A 24,681-nucleotide genomic window follows, 5' to 3' on the forward strand; every position below is an offset into this window, starting at 1 on the left:
AAACTGATATGCCTCTATGACTTCCAGCAAACTCTTTCAAAGATTCCATAATTTTATTAATACTAATTCACTTGCTCAAATCATTCCCCTCTACACCAAGGTTTAATAATCTTCTTAACCTTGTCCTTACCAACATTTCCCCTCCTTGGTTTACCCCTAATATCACAATCTCATTATTAAAATCTGACCATCTAGCAGTAGCCCTCTCCCTTAAAACACACTTTAAAATCACAAACAGTATGTCATGATTACTCCAAAAACAAGCATGCTCCTTTTACAGACCTTCTTATAATTCACTAAACAATGTATTAGCTAACACCACAGTGCACTTTTTCTGAATATTATTCCCTTATGGACAGATGCATCAAGTTGTCTGTTCTCATCCACCATATAAATAATGAAATAATGATAAATTCAAAAATAAGCTTGTATGGCAGAATTCCCTTACAAACAAGCTTTATAACAAAAATAAACTGCAATCTGTTTTCAATAGATCCCCACTCTGCCAATATAAAAGGACTTAAAACTAATAAATAAAATTCTCAAGCACATACCGGCCAAGTGTGAACTCAGGGTCCCTTCCCGCTTTAAAGAAAAGTACATGGCCTTCTTCAGTTGCATTAGGAAACCTAGAAATGATGCCCATTACTTTTCCATACTTATATCCAGTGAAGTCTCCCACTCTGAGTCCAGAGTTATTGCAGATATTTTATAGACAAGTCAGTATTAATTTCATGCCGCCAACCCAGCCCAAACAACTGTTCCCCACCCCCACTACCAGCCACTCCATCCATCCCAAAATTACCTTGTTCTAAGTTATGTTTGCCCTGGCAAACCAAAAAATACTAGCTTCATAGGATCTGATAATACCCCCAGCTGCCTGATAGTGTCACCTAGCCAAACCCCTCTTAAACCTCTTAGGTTTAAGTTCCTCCATGAGTTGCCTCCCTGATATTTGGAGAGTGGCCCCATGGCAGAACCTAGAAATTATAGACCTACTGACTCACAGTTATTGTCTCAAAAGTACAGAATGCCAAAAAACAAGTAATCTCCGTGGTATCCCCAAAGTCTCAAAACAACCCACTAAAGTGTAGTGGGTCCAAAAAAAAACAGTGTAAGAAACTTCTCTGTGTGGAAGATTTTCAGTCCATATATTTCTAGTTAATCACTGTATATTAATCAGATCAGACAATAGTAGTAGAAGTAGCGAACTTAAACTCGTCTTAAGTCAAAACAAAACAAAAAATAATAATAGAAAATATATATGTAATTGTACAGCATTGCTAAGTATTCGAAAGTAATCCAAGCAAGGCAGGCAGTCTGTTTCCAGTCGAAAATCCTTTATTAAGTACACAGACAAACGATCCAAGTAAAACAAAAATAGAGTAATAATTTCCTCACAAGCTTTCTAAATATATATATATATATATATATATTTTTTTTTTATCAGGAATGGGAGTGGTTTATTGTGCTGTAAAACAAAGTGTTATTGGTACACATGTTAAATTCACATCCCTTCCCCCATCAGTGTGACAGTCGAGCTGGTCCTGCCCTACTTAGTAGCTGTCATAATAATATATAACCCTTATGTACTTTAAATAAAATGTATAATGATGTGGTACCTCTTATTTAATCAGATTATTAAGTCTGTGATTTTGTCCAAGACAATATACTACATGGCTGGAAATATATCAACCTTAGTTCATATGGCAATCAAAAATATATATAAATATATACGTATACAATTTGCATGTAAAAATCAGTTTCTATTTTCATAACCTATTGTTAACAAAGATTGCTTTCATCCTTCTAGACTTCTTCAGGTCTTTGTACAAGAACCCTAAAAGCAATCTATAAAAATATATATGATTGTATAATTAGTATTGTTATTACACATCATTTTGAATAAAGTGGAAAAAATATAAACTGAAAAAAATAAAAATAAGAAAAAATGTATGTATGATGATGGAAACAAAATATACACTTAAATTTCAACTGATTTAAAATGGTATTTAAAACCAATTTGTAGAATAAAATAAAATAAAATACAGTTAGTCATGTAAACAATGTGGCAATTTTCTAAGTTCCAGTGCACTTTTAATTGAACAGTAGTAGTTTAGTCCAGGCTTCCTAAAAGAGTTCAGCTTTAATTGCCACATGAGTTCATGTTTCTCCATAATATTAGGGATGTCTCCTTCAAGATCACTCATGTCTATGCGATCCAGGATCTGGAACTTAAAACCTGTGTGTCTTTTATGAAGAGAAAGGTGTTTGGCTAGTGCATTATTTTTACATCCAGAGCAGATTTCTGATAGATGACATGAAATCCTACGCTTGAGTTTATTTACAGTCTTGCCCACATAGAATGCATCACATTCATTGCACTGTGTCCTGTAAATTACTTTTGTAGTGTTACAGTCACCCCCTGCACTGGTTTTAATGATCTTCTTTAAATAAGGGCAATAAAAACTATTACCTTGCTGTATAAATGTACAAAATGTACAATTAGTTTCACATCTTTTAGTGCTTTTCTCATATGGTCTAGGTTTAAATTCAACAAAACTTCTAATGTTCCTGGCCTTCCTATAAACAAATGATGGGGCTTCACCTAAGATGGTAATCAGAAAAGGGTTTCCTGTAACAATGTCCCAGTTTTCTTCAATAATATTTTTGATACTGTGATAATCCAAAGTGTATGTCAGGATGCAGCTATTTTTGCATTTGTTATTCTCTGTGGGATTCCTTAACATTTTTCTACTGGGGAGGTTGAGTGAATTTGCTTCAGTCCTCTTCAGTTCTATAATGGGTTTCAGGATGTTTTTTAACATCTGACTTTCTAGCCACTGGAAAATCATTCTCTAAGTTGTTCAGGTTTCTCAAAAATGGTTCCATCTCTGTGGTAATTCTAGCTAATCTATAGCCTTGGGACTTCACTACATTGTACTTGTTTTTTGTAGGATGTAGACTTTTACTGTGGAGTAATAAGTTAACCCTTGTTGGTTTTCTGAATAGATCAGTGGTGATTCTGTTATTGTTGGTGTCCTTGGAAATCTGCATATCTAAGAAAGTGGTTGATGTACAGCTATGGGAAGAGGTAAACTTCAGGAAGGGGGTTGTCTGATTGAGGTAAGTGATAAAATCTCCAAGCTGCAAGGTGTCACCTTCCCACACAATAAAGATGTCATCAAGTAAACATAAATAGCATGTGATATGCTGCATGTAGTTTGTGTTTAACAAATACAAAAATGATAATACTGATAATAAAAGGGCTCATTTGCAAAAGCATTTATTTGCAAAGATAGTAGCTGTTACTTCAAGGGAATTTATGACAAACCTATTTTTAACTGCTAGATTTAGAGCATTTTTTTGTCTTTTTTAATTCAAGTATCATTTTTTCTTACAGTTTCCAACTGCTTTTGAATTCAATGAAGTTTTTCTTATAACCATTTTGGACCACCTTTATAGTTGCTTATTTGGAACATTTCTTATGAATGGTGAACAGATGAGAGTAAAAGAGGTGAGTTCTACAAGTTCATCACACCCTTATATCCCATCATTATAGGTGTGTCTTTTTGTGATACAGGATAAGATTGTGGAACTTGAAAGTTATTGGAAGCATTAGAACAGTGTTGTGAACTGTTAATTGTTTGTTGACTGGTAGGATTCCCACTTTTTTGGCAGTTTTCTTTGTAGTGGAGGGGGAAGATAGTTGACTGATAGTGTCCACTTTTGATATTGAAGGGAGATAAGGGACTTATAAGACTCAATAGCAGCTGTTTGGCAAAAGACCAGATCAGAACTTAGCTAAAAGAAAATGTAACCGTTAGACTCTGATCACTCTGATTTGCTAAAGGCATTGTTTCAGCATCTTAATGCTGCGATAGCGTTGTCGCCTTACAGTAAGACGTTGTCCTGTTCGATTCTCAGCTAGAGCGTCTTCTGTGTGGGGACATGCCTGAATGGGCGTACCTTCATTGAAGGTTGTGCATCAGGGCCAGCAACTCAGCATGTAAAAATCTACTGCCAATCATTAGCGGACTGGAGTTCCGCTGTGGCGACCCCTAACCAGGAAAAGCCGAAAGACACAACAACAATTTAATATAGCAAAAAGAATGCTTTAATATGTAATGACAGAATAGTTGGTAATTTAAGCCATTATTTTAATCTTTTGTAAAATGTAGAATAAATAAGTACTAAAAGTAATCTTCTGTTCTGTTGTTCCAGTTATGCAATAATTTCACACTTCTATAGAACCCTTGGCAAGTGTTTTTAGCTAGAAAGCCGATGATGCTTTCCAAAATACTGACCAGCTAGTTGTTATTCAGGTAAATTTGGTATGGGTGACAGTGTAAAAAAACAACTTTCTTTATCCCATTGCATTACCAAAAGGTCTTTATACTGGCCATCTCACCATTTTTGTCTGTCAGCTTTGTGCCATTTAGTCACCATTACCAACTTTGTTGATGGTCGATAGCCTCATAATGGATAAGTCATCAGTATTCATTATTCAGTCTGCAGATGCAAAGTGCTTACCATTTTGTACAAGTATTAACATCTCTCATTTCTTTACTACTAATAATAACCTGGCCATTGTTAAAGAGGAATTTGATTTGAATTTGATTTTGAGCAATTAATAGTGTGGCAGAATAAAGGGAACACTATTCTGTCTTGTTAGGGCTTATCAGCTCATTTATCAGCCATGGTTCTTCTAATAGCATCTGCCATTCTCCTTCAGAGCATATTGTCTTTACTGCATAATTAAACTTCTTCTTCCTTAAAGGTCACAAAGTGCAAGAAAACTACTGCTGATGAAGACTTGGTGGATGTCCAGATGATCCCCAAGCCTTTTGCAAAGGTATCCTATTGAAGCTGTCAGCTTATAAGATGCTTATGCTTATAAGATGACCAGTAGTGCAGTAATGCACAGTTATCTGAAACAATACATTACTCAATGAAAGGTACTGCAGGGTGGATTACATACATACATACATACATACATACATACATACAAATATTTCAAGCACAGGCATTAATGCCATTTTAGCTTGCCAGTATACCAAAACAATTGTCCCCATAATAAGTGTCCAGGCTGTTCTTAAAAATATCTAAACTAGTGCTTGCTTTAATGTAATTTGATAGTCTGTTCCATGCATCGGCTGCTCCCTCAGAGAACCAGTTAGTACACTTCTCATTCCTATAGAATATTTTACATAGGTTGTCTGATGATTTTCTACTACATTTTAATAACCCCAAACAATGTCCTATATACATGAATAAACTCTCTTAGATATCTGTAAGAGGCACCATACAAGTTCAGATAATTTAGTCTTTCATAGTAACTTACATTTTTCACATCCATGGATGCCCTTGGTATATTTCCCATGTACACTTTCCAGTTTACTCATACTTGTTTTCTTATAAGATTTTCATATTGTTATTCTGTACTCAGTTTGGGTCTAATGTAACTAACAAACAATGACTTCATCTTTTCTGATTTCCTAGACTTTATAAATCTTTTTATACAACCTATAGTTCATTAACCAATTGGTTGATATGATTAGAAAGACTCAAAGCTAGATCTACCTATATACCCAGGTTCTTAAATGAGTCTACAGTTTCAATCACTGTATGCTATATTAAATATTCATCTTTCAGTTTATGTCTCCCAAATCTCATATGCTTAGTTTTTTATGTATTTGTCAGCATATCCTTGCCCAAATGGTCAATTTAGTCAAGTTCTCCCTTTCTCTGGAAACCTTGTAGTTTGAAATTTCATTTTTGGAGTTTGTTTCATTCAAAACAACATCACAGTTTTGTTTTTTGTTAAGCTATCTTGTATCTCTGTCTTCCTGAACCATATGGCTTAAAGAAGGACACTGCAAATGCTTGTCAGCTGAGGTGAAACTTGATGGCAGTCATTGCCCGCAGGGTAGAGAAATATGGAATTTGAGGTTTATCCATCTTTCACTGCTGTTAAACTAGCTAGTAAGAGGAAATTCATCATCAGTAACCACAGATGCAGGCATTAGACTGCTCAGCAGAAAAAGCATTCCTTCATTGCCAAGAATTCTCCCCATTCCATCATGTGCATTACAGTGCCTAGTCTTATTCATATATCCATTGCCCCAGATCAATTTGGATGGTTCTTCAGTGTCCCTAGGCTGCATATAGTTGTTTAGAAGACATCTCATCTATTTCCCATGTTTCTTAGTATCTTTGTTTCTGATTCTTGTTTACTGTTTAGGAGGTTTTGTACAGTTTTTTCAGATCTTTGCATTTCAAATTTTTTCTTACTTCTTTGGGCCTTATGAGTTTTCAACTGCTAGATTCCTCTCAGACATTCACTTCCATAGCATTGAGGCGTTCCACTTAATTGATTTGAAATCCTCCTAAAGAATCTGTTTCCTGTCCAGTTAAGAAAAAGGATAGGCTGCACTAGAAATTCCTACAAACCGTTTTCTTCATCACAGGCAGAACTCCGTGGAACCTTCTGTTAAAAAGGTGCCAATTAAAATTGGTGAGACAGTTTCAATTTTGTCTCAATTCTCAGAAGCTCAGAGCGTCTCTCATTTATTGGATATAAGAGGGATCTTTGATTTAACATTCTAACTTTTGATGCTAAAGCCCTTTGATGCCAAGACCAGCTCCTTACCTGTCATATATTTCAGATATGAAGTGTTGGCAGTTGTTATTAACAGAGCTTGCTCGTCTCCCTTCCCAGTTTCACTATGTTAGAGATAGGGATTTCAGTTGTGTTCTTTCTGCCAAAGTCAAGACACCAAGACTGTCTTAAATGGCCCCACAGTGGCAGTGTTGATGCTGGGTACTGTAGTACTAAAAGCAGCCCTATCATGCCCACATTTGGAGTAATCAGCCAGCAAGCTAGCCATCTTGATGCTAACCAAGTCCTTCACATTTGCCTTAATGCCATTTAGAAGCCATCACTGTTATGGTACCCCAGTGGCCTACTTTGTTTCAATGCCAGCTTTTACATTGCAAACTGACAAGTGTGTGGCTGTGTCCACAACCCTGCAAGCTAACTGCAAATCACCTCTCTTCTTTGTCTTTGGCTTCTTCCTCTTGAAAGATCCCCAGGAAGGCAGCATGAATAAGGAAATGCAATGAATCATCTGTGAAATCTCCCACTACTGAGCTGGATAAGGAGGAGAGCACAGATTCTCCGGTATACCCCAGTGGTGACCTCAAGTTCAGGGAACTCTTGTAGGTAATGTGCCAGAAGGGAGGGTGACATACAGTCAGTATTCTTCTCCCAGGAAATTCTGCAGAAGTTTTTTTGGTGTGGCCCTTCCATTGCTGGAGATTCTGAAAATGGCCAGCAATACAGCTTAGGAAAGGCTTGATATGTTGGTTGCAGTAGTGAAGAAAGTGGACTGTATTTTCTGGCTGTTCTGGTAGTGAAATTTCTGATAAATCAGAAACATTGGACTCAGCAGTTGCTGTGAAAATGGCTCCAACCCCAGAGTTTGACAGTTTATCCACCAGATAAAGGCTCAAGAGTGTTGGACTGCCATAGGAAGTGAGTTTACATGTCTTTTATTTTCTGCTTAAGAGCACTTGACTATTTACCTCATATGGTGGATTTTTAGAGGAACATCTCAGATGAAATGCACTAGATGATAGCCCAGATGTCCTTCTATTCATCTGTTGCAGTATTCATTACATGAGACAGTTCCCCATCGTAGGCGACCTGACATCAGTCAGTATACAAAAGACTTTTACTACTGTAGGGTGTGTGGTATGTCGCATGTAGGCTTCAAACGAATGTCGGCCATAGAAGTGGCGTACATATGCACCATCCTCAGAACTTCTCTGCTATCAGATTCAAGTGCCAGATTCCAGCGTACTGTCTGACTCTGAATCATTTGCGATTCTTCAAATTTCAGATAAGCGCCCCATTGGGGGACTCTTGATTATTTTGCTACTGTCTTTGGTTAGGGTTCATGTCATCCATGAGAGGGAAATGCCAACGTGGAAGACAAATGCTACACAAGGGTAGCCATCTTCAGTGTTTGTTCTGCCTAGGCCCAAACCACGACCATAAAAACTGATGAATTTATCAGGCATTTGTGCCAAAGACCTTAAGAAGTAGATTATCCTCTTTAGCTATCTACCTAGAGAATCAGTGTTTAAAGCTGCTAGCAAGAAGTGCTATGGAGGGATCCTCTGGGCCTGAGGGTGAGTCAGTTTTGAAGCGGAAGGCCAAAAAGCAAAGGTCTGAACCTTCTGCTGCACCTCTGGATACCAAGGTCTGTCTAGAGGAGGAGGAGGGCCCAGAGACGCATCTAATTCACAGTTCAGATCCACAGGCCAACCCTCACGTCCAGGCCATCTTGGATCTGAGCATAAGCACATCTGCAGAGGCTGAGCAAGCATCTGTGTTGAATGTCTGTGGGGAACCAGGGCTCATGATAATGGAAGGCCCTAAGGGGATTCCTAAGATCCTTGTTAGGGAAGAGATGGAATTTGAGCTGATAGAATGTAGGCCTATGTCAGGGCCTCTTACTCTACATAGGATAGACTTGCATGCAAAAAAGAAATGGAAAACTAAACATTTGTCCACATCAAAGAACCTGTTAGCGACTGGCAGCAATTCACTGAAGACCTTTTCTATGCCCTTATGTTCCTCTGGCCTCCTCCAGGTTTTACAGCTCCATCTCTCAGTACTGTCTCCCCACTTCAAAGGACTAGGGAAGAAGATTCTTCTGAGGAAGAGGCATCTTTAGGGGCGAAATCTTTGGCCTATTCTTCACAGATCCTTTCTCCCATGTATTATGCCTCCCTAGAAGAGGAATCTAATGGAACAGATTCACCTTTGGAAGACCTTTCCTTTGGAGAAACATAGCTAAAATGAGAGACCATTTTAAGTGGGTTAGTGTCCAAGTATCTAAAGTAAACAAAAAAGATACTATGAGCTACTACATGTGGAATCACCTAGCCCATCTACTAGTCCTCTTGTCTTGCCTGCCTTTCTCGATGTTTTTGCCTTAGCTTCACAGGCACCAGATTCCCAGCCACCTGCCCCCAAGAAACCAGACCGTTTCTATAAGGTCCCAGAGGACTGCAAATTCCTCTTCAGATGCCCTTTTGCAGACCCTTTTGTTATTTCTGTGGCTTCTGCCAAGCCAGCCAGATTACTGCCCTCCACCACCCTTCTCCCATCAAATGAGGATAGCAGGATCCTGGATAGAGTATGCAAAAAAGTGTACACTTCTGCTACTCTAGTGTTTAGGGCCATAACTTACCAAACACACACTACCAAAATTCGCTTTAGAGCTTATGTCCCAACTTTCCCAGGTAATTGCAGACTTACCTGACTCAGAGAATAAAACCTTGGCTAATTCTTTGCTTGGTGCATCTTCTCAAATAGCACCCCACTCCATAAAATGCAGCTATGATGCCGCAGAAGTGTCTGCCAGACCAGCTGCCTCTGGATCAGTATTAAGAAGATTGTCTTGGCTAAGACCCCAGCCCTTACCTGACATAAAAGCCAAACTTATGGATGTTCCCTTGGACAACTCTGCTTTGTTTGGCCCTGCAACTGCTAACTTGTTCAAATCATTGAAGGAAAAGAGCAAGGAATTGCAAGAACTGAAACACATTTTTGTTTCTCCAGTACCCAGGTTCCAAAGAAATTATCCTGCACAACCTGTATTTGTGCATAGGCATTCATGTCACCCACAACCCAGAACAAAAAAAGAGTGACAGGAAACCACAGCAGTCTAGGGCTCCTCTGGCAACTCTGCCACTAAAGCAGACCTTTCCAGACAAACATTCCTCTCTATGACTGTCTCCCCCCTCACCCACATACCACTTTCCAGCTCCTTCCCCTGTCCATCCCAGCCTGGGAAAGTATAACCCAAGGGTCTTCTCCATTGTTCAGAAAGGATACTTTGTGGTATGGCATCACCTACCCTCCTTCAGGGGCATCCCTCAACCTCCCAGGGAACAACTACCTTTTTTCCCGGTGTTTTTTTTTAGAATTGATGAACTTAGGGACCATCCAGAGTGTTCCCAAAAAAACAAATAGAAAGAGGATTTTATTCCAGGTTGTTCCTGGTGCCCAGGAAGGAAGGTCCCTGGAGACTCATCTTTGACCTGTCCCATCTCAGTACCTTTTTAAGGGTACCCACTTTCCACATACTGACCCTTTAGACTTTGTTCCCACTTATTCTGCCTCAAGCCTTCATGATTACCCTGGATATTAAAGATGTATATCTGCACATTCCCATCCAACCCAGCTACAGGAAGTTTTTACCCTCCTCTGTATCATCATGGCATTTTCAGTTCTGTGCCTTGCCCTTTGGACTTTCTACTGCACCGAGGGTCATCACCAGATGTCTAGTTCCTGTGATTTCCCACTGTAGACTTCAGGGCATACACATTTTTCTTATCTACATGACCTCCTCCTTCTAGCTACCTCCACAGAGGAGTTGGAGTGAAATAATTCCCATACCATCAGTCTTCTACAAAGTCTGAAGTTCACCATAAATTTAAAGAAATCAGTTCTCACCCCTTCACAGGATTAGATTTTCCTAGGGTGTGGGATGCAAACAGATCTTATGAAGGTCTCTCTACCCCCACAAAAGGTACAGGACTTCACCCTTTACTTCAAAAATCTTCTGCTGGTTCACATTACAGCCAGTGAGATCCTCGGGGTCTTGGGCCTCATGGCATCCACCATTCCCATGGCCCCCTTTGCCAAACTCCACACGAGAAAATGGCAATGGTATCTAAAGTCAGTTTGGATGCAACACCAGCACCCCCTAGAATTCTGCAATCCTCTCGTCCCCTGTCTGAAGAGAGAACATCAGTGGTGGATACATTGTGTCACTCAACCCAGGACTTCCCTTACACCCTCTTGCTCCATGTCAAGAGATCTTCACAGATGCCTCAGACATAGGCTGGGGAGCAACCTTCAGGCACCTGAATGTACAAGTGCTCTGGTCTCCCTCTCAGCTGAAGGAACACATCAATGTAAGGGAGATAAGGGTGCTGCTATTGGCCATGCAGACCTTCCATCTTCTCTTCCAACCAGGACCTCTAAAGTTGTTCACAGACAATATGACAGTCCTCTGGTATGTGGAGAAACTAGGAGGACCAAATCCTATCTATTATGCAGGTTAGCTCTTCAGACTTGGGAGCTGGCAATAAAAGTCCAGGTGACCATTCAGGTAGTGTACATCCCATCTTCACAGAATTGTGTGACAGATTACCTAAGCAGGTCCCAGACTTGATCCCAAGAATGGATGCTTCAAAGGGATGTGTTTCTGGATATTGTCCACCAGTGGAGTATTTCTCAAACAGACCTCTTTGCTTCCCCCATGAACACACAACGTCTACAGTTTTGTGCCAGAGAGCATCATCCTCTGGTCTGGAAAGTGGATACCCTTTCTTTATCTTGGAAGGGGATGTTTCTGTATGCATTTCCTCCCCTTCCCTTCATTTCAAAAGTCCTGTCCAAAATTCATCAGGACAAACCAAAAATCTTGCTGGTGACTCCCTTCTGGCCAAGACAGCACTGGTTCCCGCTCCTCCTGTATTTAGCCAAGGGCAGTCACCACAAGTTACCTCAGAGATTGGACCTTCTAACACAAGACAAAGGAACCCTCATCCATCCCCACTTGTCAACTCTCCAATTGACTCTGTGGATGATAGGGTACTAATTCCTTTCAGATACCTATTCTCTGAGGATGTGCTTACAGTCCTGCAGGAGGCCAGGAATCCAAATACCAGAAAATCTTATTTAGGCAAATGGAAGAGATTTTCACTCTGGTGTCTGAAACAAAACCAGGCTCCACAGACAGTGGAAATTCCCCTGATTTTCTTATTTGTGTGCATTGCTCAATGGTGGCTTGGCTTACTCTTCAGTAAAAGCCCATATGCCAGCCATATCTCCCTGTCTGCCTGTGTCTCCCCTCTTAGCTAGCAGATTTCAGGCTAAACAATTTCTTAAAGGCATCCTGCACATTAGACCTCCCAAGAAACCTGTTCCATCTCCCTGAGACCTTAACTTTGTTTTGGAAAAGCTGATTCTCCCACCCTTCAAGCCAGCTTCTTCAGCTTCTATACAGTACTGCTCCTGGAAAACTGTGTTACTCCTAGCCTTAATTTCAGCCAGATGAGTGTTCGAGCTACAGGCCCTTATGGTATCTCCACGTTTTCTGGTCTTCCACAGATGGATTTCCCTGCACACAAACCCCTCATTTATGCCTAAGGTAGTCAGTGAGCTGTCTTTAAATCGGTCCCAACATTTACCTAGCTTTTTCCCTTCCCTCCAGAACCCTAGTGAGTGGGTACTCCATACTTTAGATGTTTACAGACAACTTAGATTTCATTTAGACAAAACCAAAGCTGTTAGAAAGTCAGATCAGCTTTTTGTTTCTTACCACCCCAGGGCCCTGGGCAGGCTGCATCCAAGCAGATTATTTCCTCCTGGCTTTCCAAGACCATTACCTCTTGCTAGGGTCTATATCATATGAGCGAATCGCACAAATTGCGAATGCTCATAATATCAAACGTACTGGACCTTGAAGTGCTTTTTCTGAGATCACGGTACAGTGAAGAGCGGGATATTTGCCCTTTCCTCACTGTAGTGCAATCTCGGAGTTAGAATATATATTTAGCGGGGGGGGGGCTGCACTCCCCACAATACGAAGTTCGAGGTCCGGTACATTCGATATTATGAACGTTCGCAATTTTTGAGATTCGCTCATATGATATAGACCCCTTTTGCTACACTCACCGTAGTAAGATTCTCCCTTCCTCTGTTAGGGCTCACTCCATCAGGGTTGTTGCCTCATCTGGGGCCTTTTTCAAGGGATTGGATACTAATTCAGTTCTTAAAGCAGCTGCATGGACCTCAGTCCATACTTCCACCAAGCACTGCAAATTAGATGGAATCTCTATATCTAGAGCAGGGTTTGCCAGTGCCATACTGCATGGGTTCCTGAAAAGCTCCTGTGCTGCACCTTCCTCCCTTACTTCATCATAAGTTTTGTTATTCTCCTTCATTTAATGAATACTGCAACAAATGAATAGAAGGACATAGAATAGTTGTGTAAAACGTACCATAACTATAGCTCTCCTTCTCTTCACTGTTGCAGTATCCCTATCCCTCTCTCCTTCCCCCTGGCCTTGCTTCTTCTTGGATGATTCTTATCCTACTTCTTTAGGCTGGCATTCCTCCCGGGGCAGTCAGTTCTGAGGATGGTATTTGCATATGTCACTTTTACGGCCAACATTTGATCACAGCCTACTTGCGACATGCCACGCACCCTACAGTAGTAAAAGTCTTTTTTATACTGGCCGATGTCAATTTGTCTGGTAAGATTTTGTACAACTATTCGTTATCCTGTTAAGGAAGAACATCAGTCCCACTTGCCTAGTCTCTCAATAGTGGCCAACCTCAACCAGCAGCATGGTGTAGAGGGATGAATCTCTGACTATGTTGCAGACAGTCCAAGTTTGACTAACAACTCAGATGCCTATAGTAGCAGGCCAGGAGGATGGGAGCAAGCAGCTGCTGCAGGCTTGCTCATTCTGGGGGGCAGGTCTGGCTTCTCAAACAAGTGACACAGCAGGAGAATTGTTCACTTAGTGTAGTCCTAGGCCAGCAAGCAGAGACACACTTCCCAATGAGAGGTAGTGATTGTAGACTCGGTGGATCAATCAAGGGGGCACTCTTAACCCACCAGACCAGCAGGGTGGCCTGTTCTCTACTGCCTAACTGTCACCAAGAAGAAAGAGAGGGCTAATGGGGGTTCCTTGGCAAGAACAAATAGGCTGCAGAGCTCTCACCTAGCCCTAGAAGACTCAGCTCCCCTTCTTCCAAAGTGAATGAGTCAATTGGGTGAAAGTAGGGGAACATAAAACATTTTGCCAACTTTGTATTCCTAGAAGCTTACAACAGTGCTAGGAGATTAGGCGATCTAGCACTGCTATTCAACAGCACAAGCAACTCCATCTGTCTGGCTGTTGAGAACACCAAGATTACTTTTATGAAATCCCCCTTTTAAAGAAGCATGTCTATTCAGGCCAGAAGTCAAAGCTTGCATTAAAACTATGGAGATGGATGGAAATTCCTTACAGCTAAAAGGCATTACATTTGAGCTACTTCAGTGTTCCTTTTCAAAAATGCAGGGGAGCCAACATCATATGTGGTTTAAGAATGGTATATAGCAACAAAACCAACAGCAGTCTGGAAAGAGCCTTACTTCTGAAGGTGATTTCCAGAGAAGTCATAGGCCCAATTGACAATTGTCAGGCAGCTATAAGCCAGCCATGGGTGTTCAACGGCAGCCCAAAGACCTTGCCTGATTTTCCCCTATGTGGAGTCACACAAGAGTGTCTGTTCTTTTGCCTGTTCACTTGGACGTTCATCACCTAGGACAAGTGAATAAGGATATTCATATCCATGGAGTATAGTATTCAACTTTCATTCAAAACCATTTCTACAATCCTTACCATTGACAGACATCCCATCTCATCAAAACAAGCAGCAAGATGGGAATTCTTAAGACGCCTTTAAAAAAAAAAGCCATTCAGGATAGCCCATCAGACAAGAAAGAATCATGATTTTTCTCCAGGCTAATTTTAGTGTTAATAAAAGGTAAACTACCTTAGGTCAGTTTTAGACTTTAGTGACCTCAATTTCTTTATTTCACGAGAAAGCATATGTGAAGCCACGGTGCAATTAGTCCTTCACTGTTAGCCAAAGAAGACTGGATGTGCTTATTAGGCACACAGGACACCCAACTTCACATAAAAAGTGACAAGGAATCCAGGAGATTCCTATACGTTCAAGTTGGAGCCACTCACTATAATTTCTGGACTCATCTGTTTGATATTACCTCAACCCCCAATGTCTTCACCAAGTGCATATCCCCTGCAACAGCCAGTAAGATACTGAAAGAAGCCAACATTTTCTCTTACATAGATGATGAGTTCTATCTGTTCCCAAAAGTCAAGGTCTGGTGACTATGTTGGAGGCTCTAAATTCATTACTGTATGCTCTAGGGATAACTGTAATCCTTGCAAAATCACAATGAACAACCCCCTCTGCTGCCTACTTTTGTCTCAAGGCAGTGGATGTCATAGCTGTCTCCCTTTCCTAGTGCGGCGTGCCTCATGCCAGACAAGATATGAGAGAACTTCAGTGAACTTCAAGTGTAATGTCTCAGACTGCAAATCCACTGTTTGAATCTCTAAAGTTTCCCAGAGCCACCTACAATGGTGGATGAATCTTTCCAGTTTTTCTGTGGTAGTCCCTTTCAGTTATCCATGCTCTCAACAGTAGTCACAATGGTTGAGCCCTAGAATGTGAGTGGGGGGAGGACATTGTAGTAGGCAAGCAGTTGAGGATGTCTCATTATCATCAGAGGCTGTACATCAGCATACCAGAAATAAGAACACTTTTTCTATGGAAGTTAGGAGAGGAAAGTGCTAAAGATCTGGAGGGTTTTGTTTAACAATATTTTAAAAGGAGGGAAGGTACCAGTATCATAGAAGAAAGTTGTGGTGGCTGTACTATTTAAAGAGGATAAAGGCCCTTTAAATGTAACTTCATGTAGGCCAGTTTCAATTCTGAACCATGGTTTTAAGCAGTTTATGTTTATACTAGTTAAGAGAATGTCTAAGTTATTGCCAAAACTGATAGATATGAATCAGTGTGTTTTTTGTAGAAGGGAGCAAACATTTGACTGCGTTAGCAAGATGATTCAGAGGGAAGCAGAGTGCAGGAAGACCCCAGTATTGTTGGTGGGTCTTGAAGCAGAGAAAGTATTCAATAGAGTTAGCTGGGATTTTATGAATAAGGCAATGTCAGCATTTTCATTTCCTAGTAAAATAATGGGGTTAGTTGGAAGATATATACAAAGAGTCACAGGCAAAAATCAAGGTGGGTTATTTCCTCTCTGTCAAGCTGTTTGAGCAAAGGACAGGCAGGGATGTTCTCTTTCTCCTTTGTTATTTGTCTTATATTTAGTGCCATTGGCAAAGAAAATAAGGATTAAGGGTTTAAGTGATATGGTAATCAAGAAAAAATAGCATATTTGCAGATGATGTTATTTTGTACATGATAAATCCAGAAAAGGATATTTCAGTGTTTTGGAACATTTTGAGACAGTTTCAGTTTTTTCAGTATATGAAATAAATGAAAATAAACAAGAGCTATAGCAGTAAACAGTTCCTACACATGAACTGGTTCAACAATACCCATATTTATGGTCACGTGATAAGATGAAGTATCTATATGTTTGGATTAAAAATGATTATTTTATTGCAGCTAAGGGTATGTGAGAATCTGGAAGCTTTTGACTATGGATATGGATAGGTATTTGTTTGTGTCTTTCGGCTTTTCCCGGTTAGGGGTCGCCACAGTGGAACTCCGGTCCACTAATGATTGGCAGTAGAGTTTTACGTGCTGGCTTGCTGGCCTAATGCACAACCTTCAATGAAGGAACGCCTGTTCACGCATGTCACCACACAGAAGACGCTTTAACTGAGAATCGAACAGGCAACGTCTGTGAGGCGACAACGCTAGAGCAGCAGCACCACCTGGATATGGATAGGTATAAAGAGTGAAAATGTCTCTAGTCCCTTTAATATTGTATACAGACAGGTCAGTCATATTTTTCTCAACCATAAGAGAAGCTGTGGGACCATAATTAATAAAGAATTGAAGACATTTATTTGGAAGGGAAAGAGGGCAACAGTTAAGTAGGATAAGTTTTTTCTCCTCACAAAATGAGGTGGTTTAGGTGTCGCTCTTCTTCTGTGCATTAAGAAGATGTTGAGGCTTGGGTGTTCATTTAAGTAATTTATTGAATACAAATACATCAGGATGGATGGCAGGAACATTAAACTTAAATGAACCATCTAACTGACTGATTGCATACTTGCATGCTCACACTCTGGCTGCTTGCTTAAAATGGCACTCTGACTTGCATGTGCTCAGTACTTATATGCTGATTCACTGGAAAGCTTCTTAAAGGTATATCACACACACTGATCTATATCCTCCCTCTTTACTGAGCTGCATCATATAAACAATGACATTTCAATAGGCAAGCAATTATACAGACACTAATAAAGAAAAACAACAGTGATGCCCATGCAGTGTATCTGGAATTAGGTTTCGAGATGCAACCTGATCTCATGACATAATAGTTAGGACTGGGTTTAGCAACAGGGACAGTCACTGGGGAATGGTCTGCTTGAGGAGTTTTAGGGATTTTGTTAGGAATGGGGATTGCTGACGGAATGTTCTCTGGAATAGGAACATTGGACAAGTCACTTTGAGAACTATAATCTTTGTTACAGGCAAGATGCTATAGCACTAGTTCAGACACTGGTAACAAATGCTTCTGATTTCATCTGAATTCCATTTCTTGTGATTCCACAATGTACGATCTCGGCTCTTGACACAAACGTTTCAAAAATCTAATGCAATCAAAACCTTTTGACGTCTGCATCCTCACTATCTCTCCTTTTTTCAATGAACTGAGCAGTTTTCTGGTTTTATCAAAATAACACTGCTGGGACAAATGCTTTTTCAACAGTTGGACTTTTGTTAAAAAAACACAGTTGAGCCCAGCAGCATAAAGTCCACTGTTAAAACATAAAAAACACACTGCCACAGCTAGGAATCACCCGTTGATACTTTATTAATCCATCATTAATACATCATCATTATTAGGAGTTTTATAAAAGTGGTTCTTTAGTAATAATGCTGATGTATTTTTCTTTCTGAATTTAACTTACTCATGGTGTTATGGTTCTACGACTTGTTTTAAAATGATTAACACTGATTAGGGTCGGAGCCTATTTGACTGAATGATTGTTTGAATGGTTTATTGTCTGTAACACTATATAATGTGTGTTCTTTTGTCCTAGAGTTTGTCTGAAGAAGTTGGAGTATTTACTCTTACGAAAGCACTCACAGTAATAAATAGTGTTTTTGTGTTCCTGAAACCGGCTAGTATTTTCTTTTACTAGGTTCTGGCCTTATCTTTCCACTCCCCACTCTATGTCCCAGGCAGGAGACCTTTACCATACCCACCTGACATTTGCTCGACTTAATGGTCAACCCTGCTCTCTGTAGTCTCCCCATCACCTCCCTGACATGCTGAAGGTGCTCTGGCCAGGAATGGCTGTAGAGGGCAATATCATCTAGGTAAGCAGGGGCAAACTCTCTTGCTCCTGCTCCTGCTCCTGCTAGGATATGATCTATCAGCCTCTGGAAAGTCACTTAGGCATTCTTCATCCCAAAGGGCATCTTTGTGAACTCATACAAGCCAAAAGGAGTCACAAAGGCTGACTTCTCTCTAGCACTGGGAGTCAAGAGCACCTGCCAGTAACCCTTGGTAAGATCAATGGTTGTAAGATACTTAGCCCCACTCAGCTGCTCTAGGCCCTCATCTGTCCTAGGCATGGGGTAAGCATCCGACTCTGTGTGACTATTTAATTTCCTGTAGTCCACACAGAACCTGGTGCTGCCATCCTTCTTTGGCACCAGCACCACTGGGGAGATTCAGGGACTGTTGGACTCTTGAATCACCCCTAGTTCCAACATCTCCTGTGCCTCATCCCTCAGAGTCTGTTTGACTCTCTCAGGCACTCTATAAGGGGCCTGCCTAATAGGCCTTTGGGGTCCTGTAGCCAAATGTTGCTGCCCCAGGAGAGTGCACCCTGGTTTCCCAGTGAACATGTCCCCAAATTTCTGCAACACTGCTCGGATTTCTCGAACCTGGGTAGGTGATAGCTGCTGGGACATTGCTACCCCTTCAACTGAGTGTCAGCCCGAGCCTCACTGAGGAGATCAGTCCCCAGATCTCCCTCAGACTCCTCCTGCAATCCACTGCAAATGCTCAGCACAAGGGCCTCCCGATCATGGTAAGGTTTCATCATGTTAGCATGGTACAATTTGTGCCCCTGCCATCTGCCTGCCAGTTCCACCATGTACTTAACATCACTTACCTTTCTTACCACCCTGTAGGGTCCTTCCCAAGCTGCTTGCAGTTTGTTGTGTCTGACAGGAATGAGAACCATTACCTGCTGCCCCACAGCATACTCTCTAGCTCGAGTATTTTGTCATACCACACTTTTTTCTGTTGTTCATAGGTTCATAGTTCATAGTTTAGTACTAAGCTAACTGCCCTTGCGAGCTATTTTAAGCCTAGCCAATTATCCCTTGTGTGACTCAAACCCTGCACCTGGTGTTTGTAAAGCAAACACCTTAGCCATTAAGTCACTCTCCCAACCCCTTGGGCTTCTGCCAGGTTCTCCTGGGCCAAGCCCATGAGTTCCCTGAGCCTTGTCCGAGGTTTAGGACGTATGCCACAGCAGGCTCCTTGTGAGACTTGCACTCACCTTCCCACTCATCTCGAATTAAATCTAGAGGTCCCCTCTCCCTATGCCTATACAGCAACTCAAAGGGTGAAAAACCTGTGGATTCCTGGGTAACTTCTCTGAAAGCAAACAACAGATGGGGCAAATATTTGTCCCACTCCCTCTTAAACTGATCTGCAAATGCCCATAGCATGGACTTGATTATAGAGTTTAACCTCTCAACAAGACCGTTAGTCTGGGGACGGTAGGGGGGGGTGGTCTTCATGTGCCTCACCCCACAGGACTTCCACAGACATGCCAGCAGGTCTGACATGAAATTGGCACCTCTTTCAGTCAGTATTTCTTTCGGGAAACCTACCCTGCTTAAAATCTCTAACAAAGCATTTGCCACCTTCTCTGCCTCAATGGAGGACAAGCCACTGCCTCAGGGTATCGTGTAGCATAATCTACTACCACTAGGATATACTTTTTCCCTGTGGAACCTGGGGTACTCAGGGGACCCACAATATCCATAGCTACCCTCTTAAATGGCTCCTCAATCACAGGCAAAGGCATCAAAGGAGCTCTCACCTTGTCTCCTGCCTTGCCTACCTTTTGGCACTGCTCTCACAGGTCCTGCAGTACCCTGTTACATCTCTGGAAATTCCAGGCCGATGGAAGTTCTGCATAATATGCCTCTTTGTACGTTTTATGTCCACATGACCTGCAAAGGGAATATCGTGGTCTATGGCTAGAAGCGCCAGATGGTAGGCCGTAGGCACTACCAACTGGTGTACTCTTTCACCTTCTAGCCCTCCCTCAGGGGTCCACTCTCTGTATAGTAACCCTTTGTCCCAGTATACAGATTCCCCCTTTCCTTGAGAATCAGGTGCCTAGCTACCTGCCTCACGCCTTGCAGTGTGTAGGGTCTGAGAGCTGAGCCTGTCTCAACTCTCTCCTTGTAACCCTTCCCAGCTCCCCTTCCACAGGAAGTCTGGCATCCTCTGACAGTGGTGCCTCACTGTCAGCCTGGGTACTACTACTCACCTCTACCTTTACAGTCACTCTGTCCAAGGGACCATCAGTACCCACAAGCAGCTGTGGCTCACATTCAGTCTCACTGCTACAGAGTAGCTCCCTCCCTGAAGTAACCACCTCACCAGTCCTGGCTGCAAGTATGCATCATCTTCATCATCTAGACCGGCCATGTTTACATCAAAGGGTCACAACATGCTTTATTTGGTCAGCAGAGTGCACTGTTGTTACATTTTTGCAGTTCCACATGTAACACTATTTTTACCATGTAAGATAACAAGCCTGTGGCTTACATTAATATTTACAGATGACAGAATTATCTCCAAAATTCTATCTGGCTAGGCTGGCAGCCTTCCTTTATCTTCAGCCAATCTTCACACTCAACATAAGTCTCTGGGCAGGTGAAGCAAGATGATTATCACGAGGAATGTTTCTGAGATTTAAGTGTAGAAAAAACATTGGTATTGTCATGTCTGGTGTTCTCTAACAGCTGTTTTGCACTTTGAACTGCAGGTTCAGCCAAACCGTTTGACTGGGGGTATTCAGGACTAATCGTAATATGAACTAAGTCCCATGCTTCTGCAAATTTCTTGAACTGCTGACTAATAAACTGTGCATCATTGTCAGAAGTAACTCTGTGCGGATTACCATAGACAGAAAAATGTCACTTCAACTTAGTAATGTCAGTAGTGGAAGTTAGGTTGGGAAGCAGGTCAATCTCAAACCAATATGAATAAGACTCTACTAACACCAAATAATGTTGACCATTCCACTCAAAGATATCAGTGGCAACTGTTGACCAAGGTAGTTCAGGAATCTGGTTTAACTAAAATGGTTCTTTCTGTTGATGGGGCTTTGTACTGTTACATACTGAACAAGATGAAAATATTTTCTGAATATCTCTTGACATAGAAGGGCAAAATACTAGACCTCTCGCCTTCTTTTGGTAGAATCAGTTCCTGGATGGCCACAATGCACAACTTTAATGTGCTCTTGTTGCAAGGAGTTTGGAACAATCACTTTATGACCTTTCATGATGATACCATTATCTGACAAAATCTCATCTCTGTATGAAAAATAAGGTTGCACTTCTACTGGTAAACAAGATTGCTTTGAAGGCTATCCTTGACTGATAAAGAGGTTTAGCTTCTGGAGAATTGGATCTGAGCCTGTGTGAGTTCTATGCTCATCAGTACATCTGGAAGAAAAAATTCTCACTTAAATGACCTCAAAATCAAGTTGCTCATTGTTATGCAGTTGTGTGTTTTTTTCTGGGCAATCTGGATAAGGTATCACCAAAATAAAGAAATTTGCCTTTTGTGTAAACAAGATTGAAATTGTACTTCTGCAATTTGAGCATCATGTGTTGCAGTCTAGCTGGAGCTGTATGCATAGGCTTTCTTAAAATAGTGACTAGAGGTTGGTGGTCAGTTTCAATCTGGATAGGTCAACCGTAAATATAATAATGGAACTTCGAACATGCAAACACAGTTGCGAAAAGCTCTTTCTCAGTCTGGGCATATTGCATCTTGATCTGGGTAAGTATTCTTGATACATAGACTACTGGTCAACCCCCTTGAAGAATGACTACACCTAGACCAAAATTAGAAGCATCACAGGAAAGAGTAACTGGTTTGGGGACATCATAGTAGTTGAGAGTTCGTGGATTAGCAATTTTCCGTTTCAGGGCATCAAATACTCTTTGATGCTGTTCTAACCATGACCAAATTACATCTTTGTATGTCTGCTCTGTTAGCGGTGCTGAAAGTTGGCTTAACTCTAGAATGAACTTGCCTAGATAGTTGACCATGCCAAGAAAATGTTGTAGGGCTTGGACATTGTCTGGAGCTGACATCTCAAGAATTGCTGTTTCCTTTGAAGGATCTGGCTGTGAGCTGGAACTGGTAAACAAGTGACCAACATAAGTAACATCTTGTAGCCTGAATTTGTACTTCTGAAGATTCAGCTTAGGATTCACTTCAAGTGTAATTTCCAGAACTTTCTAGAGGTTTCTGTCATGTTCAACTTCACCATTGCCTCCTACTATAATATTATCTACTTTAATAGCACATGGATAGCCTGAAACAATTTCCTCCATTGCATGCTGAAAGATTTCACTGGCAGAATTTATTCCAAATGGCATTCTCAGAAATCTGTATCTATCAAATGGTGTACCAAATGTGTTTAACAAGGAAGATTTTGGGTCAAGCAGAATTTGCCAAAATGACCTCTTTGCATCTAAAACAGAAAAAACAGTGGCATTTGGCATGAGGGCAGCAACTTCCTCAACTGTGCGCATTGGATAATGAGGCTTTTTTAATGCTTTGTTCAGGTCTCTTGGAGCAGTACTTATTCTCACATCATCTGAGCTTTTCTTATGAGCTACCACTGTGGAGGATACCCATTAACTAGGTTCTTCTACTGGAAACATTACTCCTAGCTGCACCATTTTGTCTAGCTTGGTTTTGACTCTTCTCTGCATAGCTACTGGAACTTTCCATGCTGGTCTGATAACTGGGCTGACCTCTGGGTCTAACTTCATAGAGTACACAACTAGTAGTTTGCCTAGTTTTTCTGCAAAAATATCAGCACACTCAAGAAAAAATGTTTCAGCTTGTCTTTAGATGCCTGCAACTTTGGAGTACATTTTCTTTTCTCTTAAGTATCCATAGACACAAGCTGATTATGAGACAATAAAAGAAAGCAAAACACAAGTTTATTCAAGGCTAAAAGTTAATATTTTCTGAAAGCATACAAGTTTTTTTTCACATCTGGGAGGGGAATAATGATAAAAAACAGACACTTTTTAGAGTAAGTAGAGGTACAGGCAGTAACATGCATCTTAGTATGAATAACCTCAACTTTAGATTAATTAAGGTCTATGTTTGCAGATTTCTATCTGGGACAATTGTTCCTCTTAGGAGGGTTAAACTTCATTGTTTTAAAATGTACATAGTTGTGTGTGTGTGTGTGTGTGTGTGTGTGTGTGTGTGTGTGTGTGTATATATTAAGTTCATAAGTTCATAGGTTCATAGGTTAGTACTAAGCTAACTGCCCTTGCGAGCCATTTCAAGCCTAGCCAATTATCCCTTGTGAGACTCAAACCCTGCACCTTGTCTTTGTAAGGCAAACACTTTAACCATTAGGCCACTCTTATGGTTATGGAGGTGTTCTGGGGGCAGTTTTTTTTTTTTTTTTTTTTAGGATTTTCATTAAAACCAAAAGTATTGTAAAATGTAACATACGTTCCAATGTTGATATTAAAAAAAACATATAAAGGATCAACCCACCAAACATTAGTGGGTGCATATATCACAAAAGCTGGAAATAGAAATTTAAAAAGGCTATCATATATAATAGCTGGGAATAATGACTTCTTATAATGGTGACACTTTCCTTATTATCTTGGAATGTGAATGGTCTTACAGGTATAGACAAAAAGGAAGTAATCTTTAATTATAGCAAAATGCAGTGTGCAAATAGCAATGTTATAGGAGACACATTGGGAAAGAAGTGAGCATGTAAGTTTGATAAAGGATTTTAGGATCCATATTCAGCAGAATATCAGGAACAAGAAGGGAAGTAAATACTGTGGGAAGAAATAGCCAGGGAATTGTTATGGCTAGGCTTGTATAGGCCCTAATGCCAATAGCTTACTACCAACTTATGAACAAAGAAAAAAGAAGATAACTTACATTAATTGCTAGCAAAGTTCCTGTAGTGATAAAAGAGGAAAAGCAGCTGATAATGGCAGATTTGTGATAGTAAGGGACTGCCAGCAAAGGATGAGGATTATGTTGGCATGTATTTATATTCTACCTGAAGCTGCTGTTATGGAGCTTCGAAAATCGTGGGAGTAATAATCAGCTTTCAGAAGGAAATATTGCTTCTATATGGGGACTAGAATTCAATTTTCAACAATGAAGATATATCTGAGGGGCACTGAAGGAGAAAATAAAACACAAGAGGGTAAATGTCTGAAGAAATGTATGGAAGTATTTAGTATGGCTGAACAAATGGGTGTGTTGGCTTAATAGTTAAGGTATTTACCTAACAGACAAAGTCCAGGGTTTGATTCTCACCTTTCAAGAAATTAGCTAGGCTTAAAATGGTTCTTGAGAGCAGCTAGCCTAGTACTTACCTATGAACCTATGAGGAATTCAGTAGTAGAACTCGGAGAGACTTTACATATTATTCCCCAAAGTACATTATCTGTGCTAGACTATACAGAAATTATATTTCACAGGAACATGTGAATTTAATCGAGAACTTTGACACACATCCACTAACTATTTCAGA

General features: G+C 40.7%; 1 protein-coding gene across 1 annotated transcript in view; it reads left to right on the forward strand.

The window, feature by feature from the left end:
• The window catches only part of MTMR2 (myotubularin related protein 2), an 853,325-nt gene that overhangs the window by 737,004 nt on the left and 91,640 nt on the right, over positions 1–24,681 (forward strand). The window contains exon 14 of the mRNA XM_044072012.1: positions 3,404–3,517. Coding sequence (XP_043927947.1) covers positions 3,404–3,517 — 114 coding nt within the window. The remainder of the gene's footprint in view (positions 1–3,403; positions 3,518–24,681) is intronic.

This window comes from Protopterus annectens, chromosome 5.part0 (genome assembly GCF_019279795.1).
Source record: "Protopterus annectens isolate FY-2018-M chromosome 5.part0, PAN1.0, whole genome shotgun sequence".
NCBI classification, from domain to species: domain Eukaryota; kingdom Metazoa; phylum Chordata; order Ceratodontiformes; family Protopteridae; genus Protopterus; species Protopterus annectens.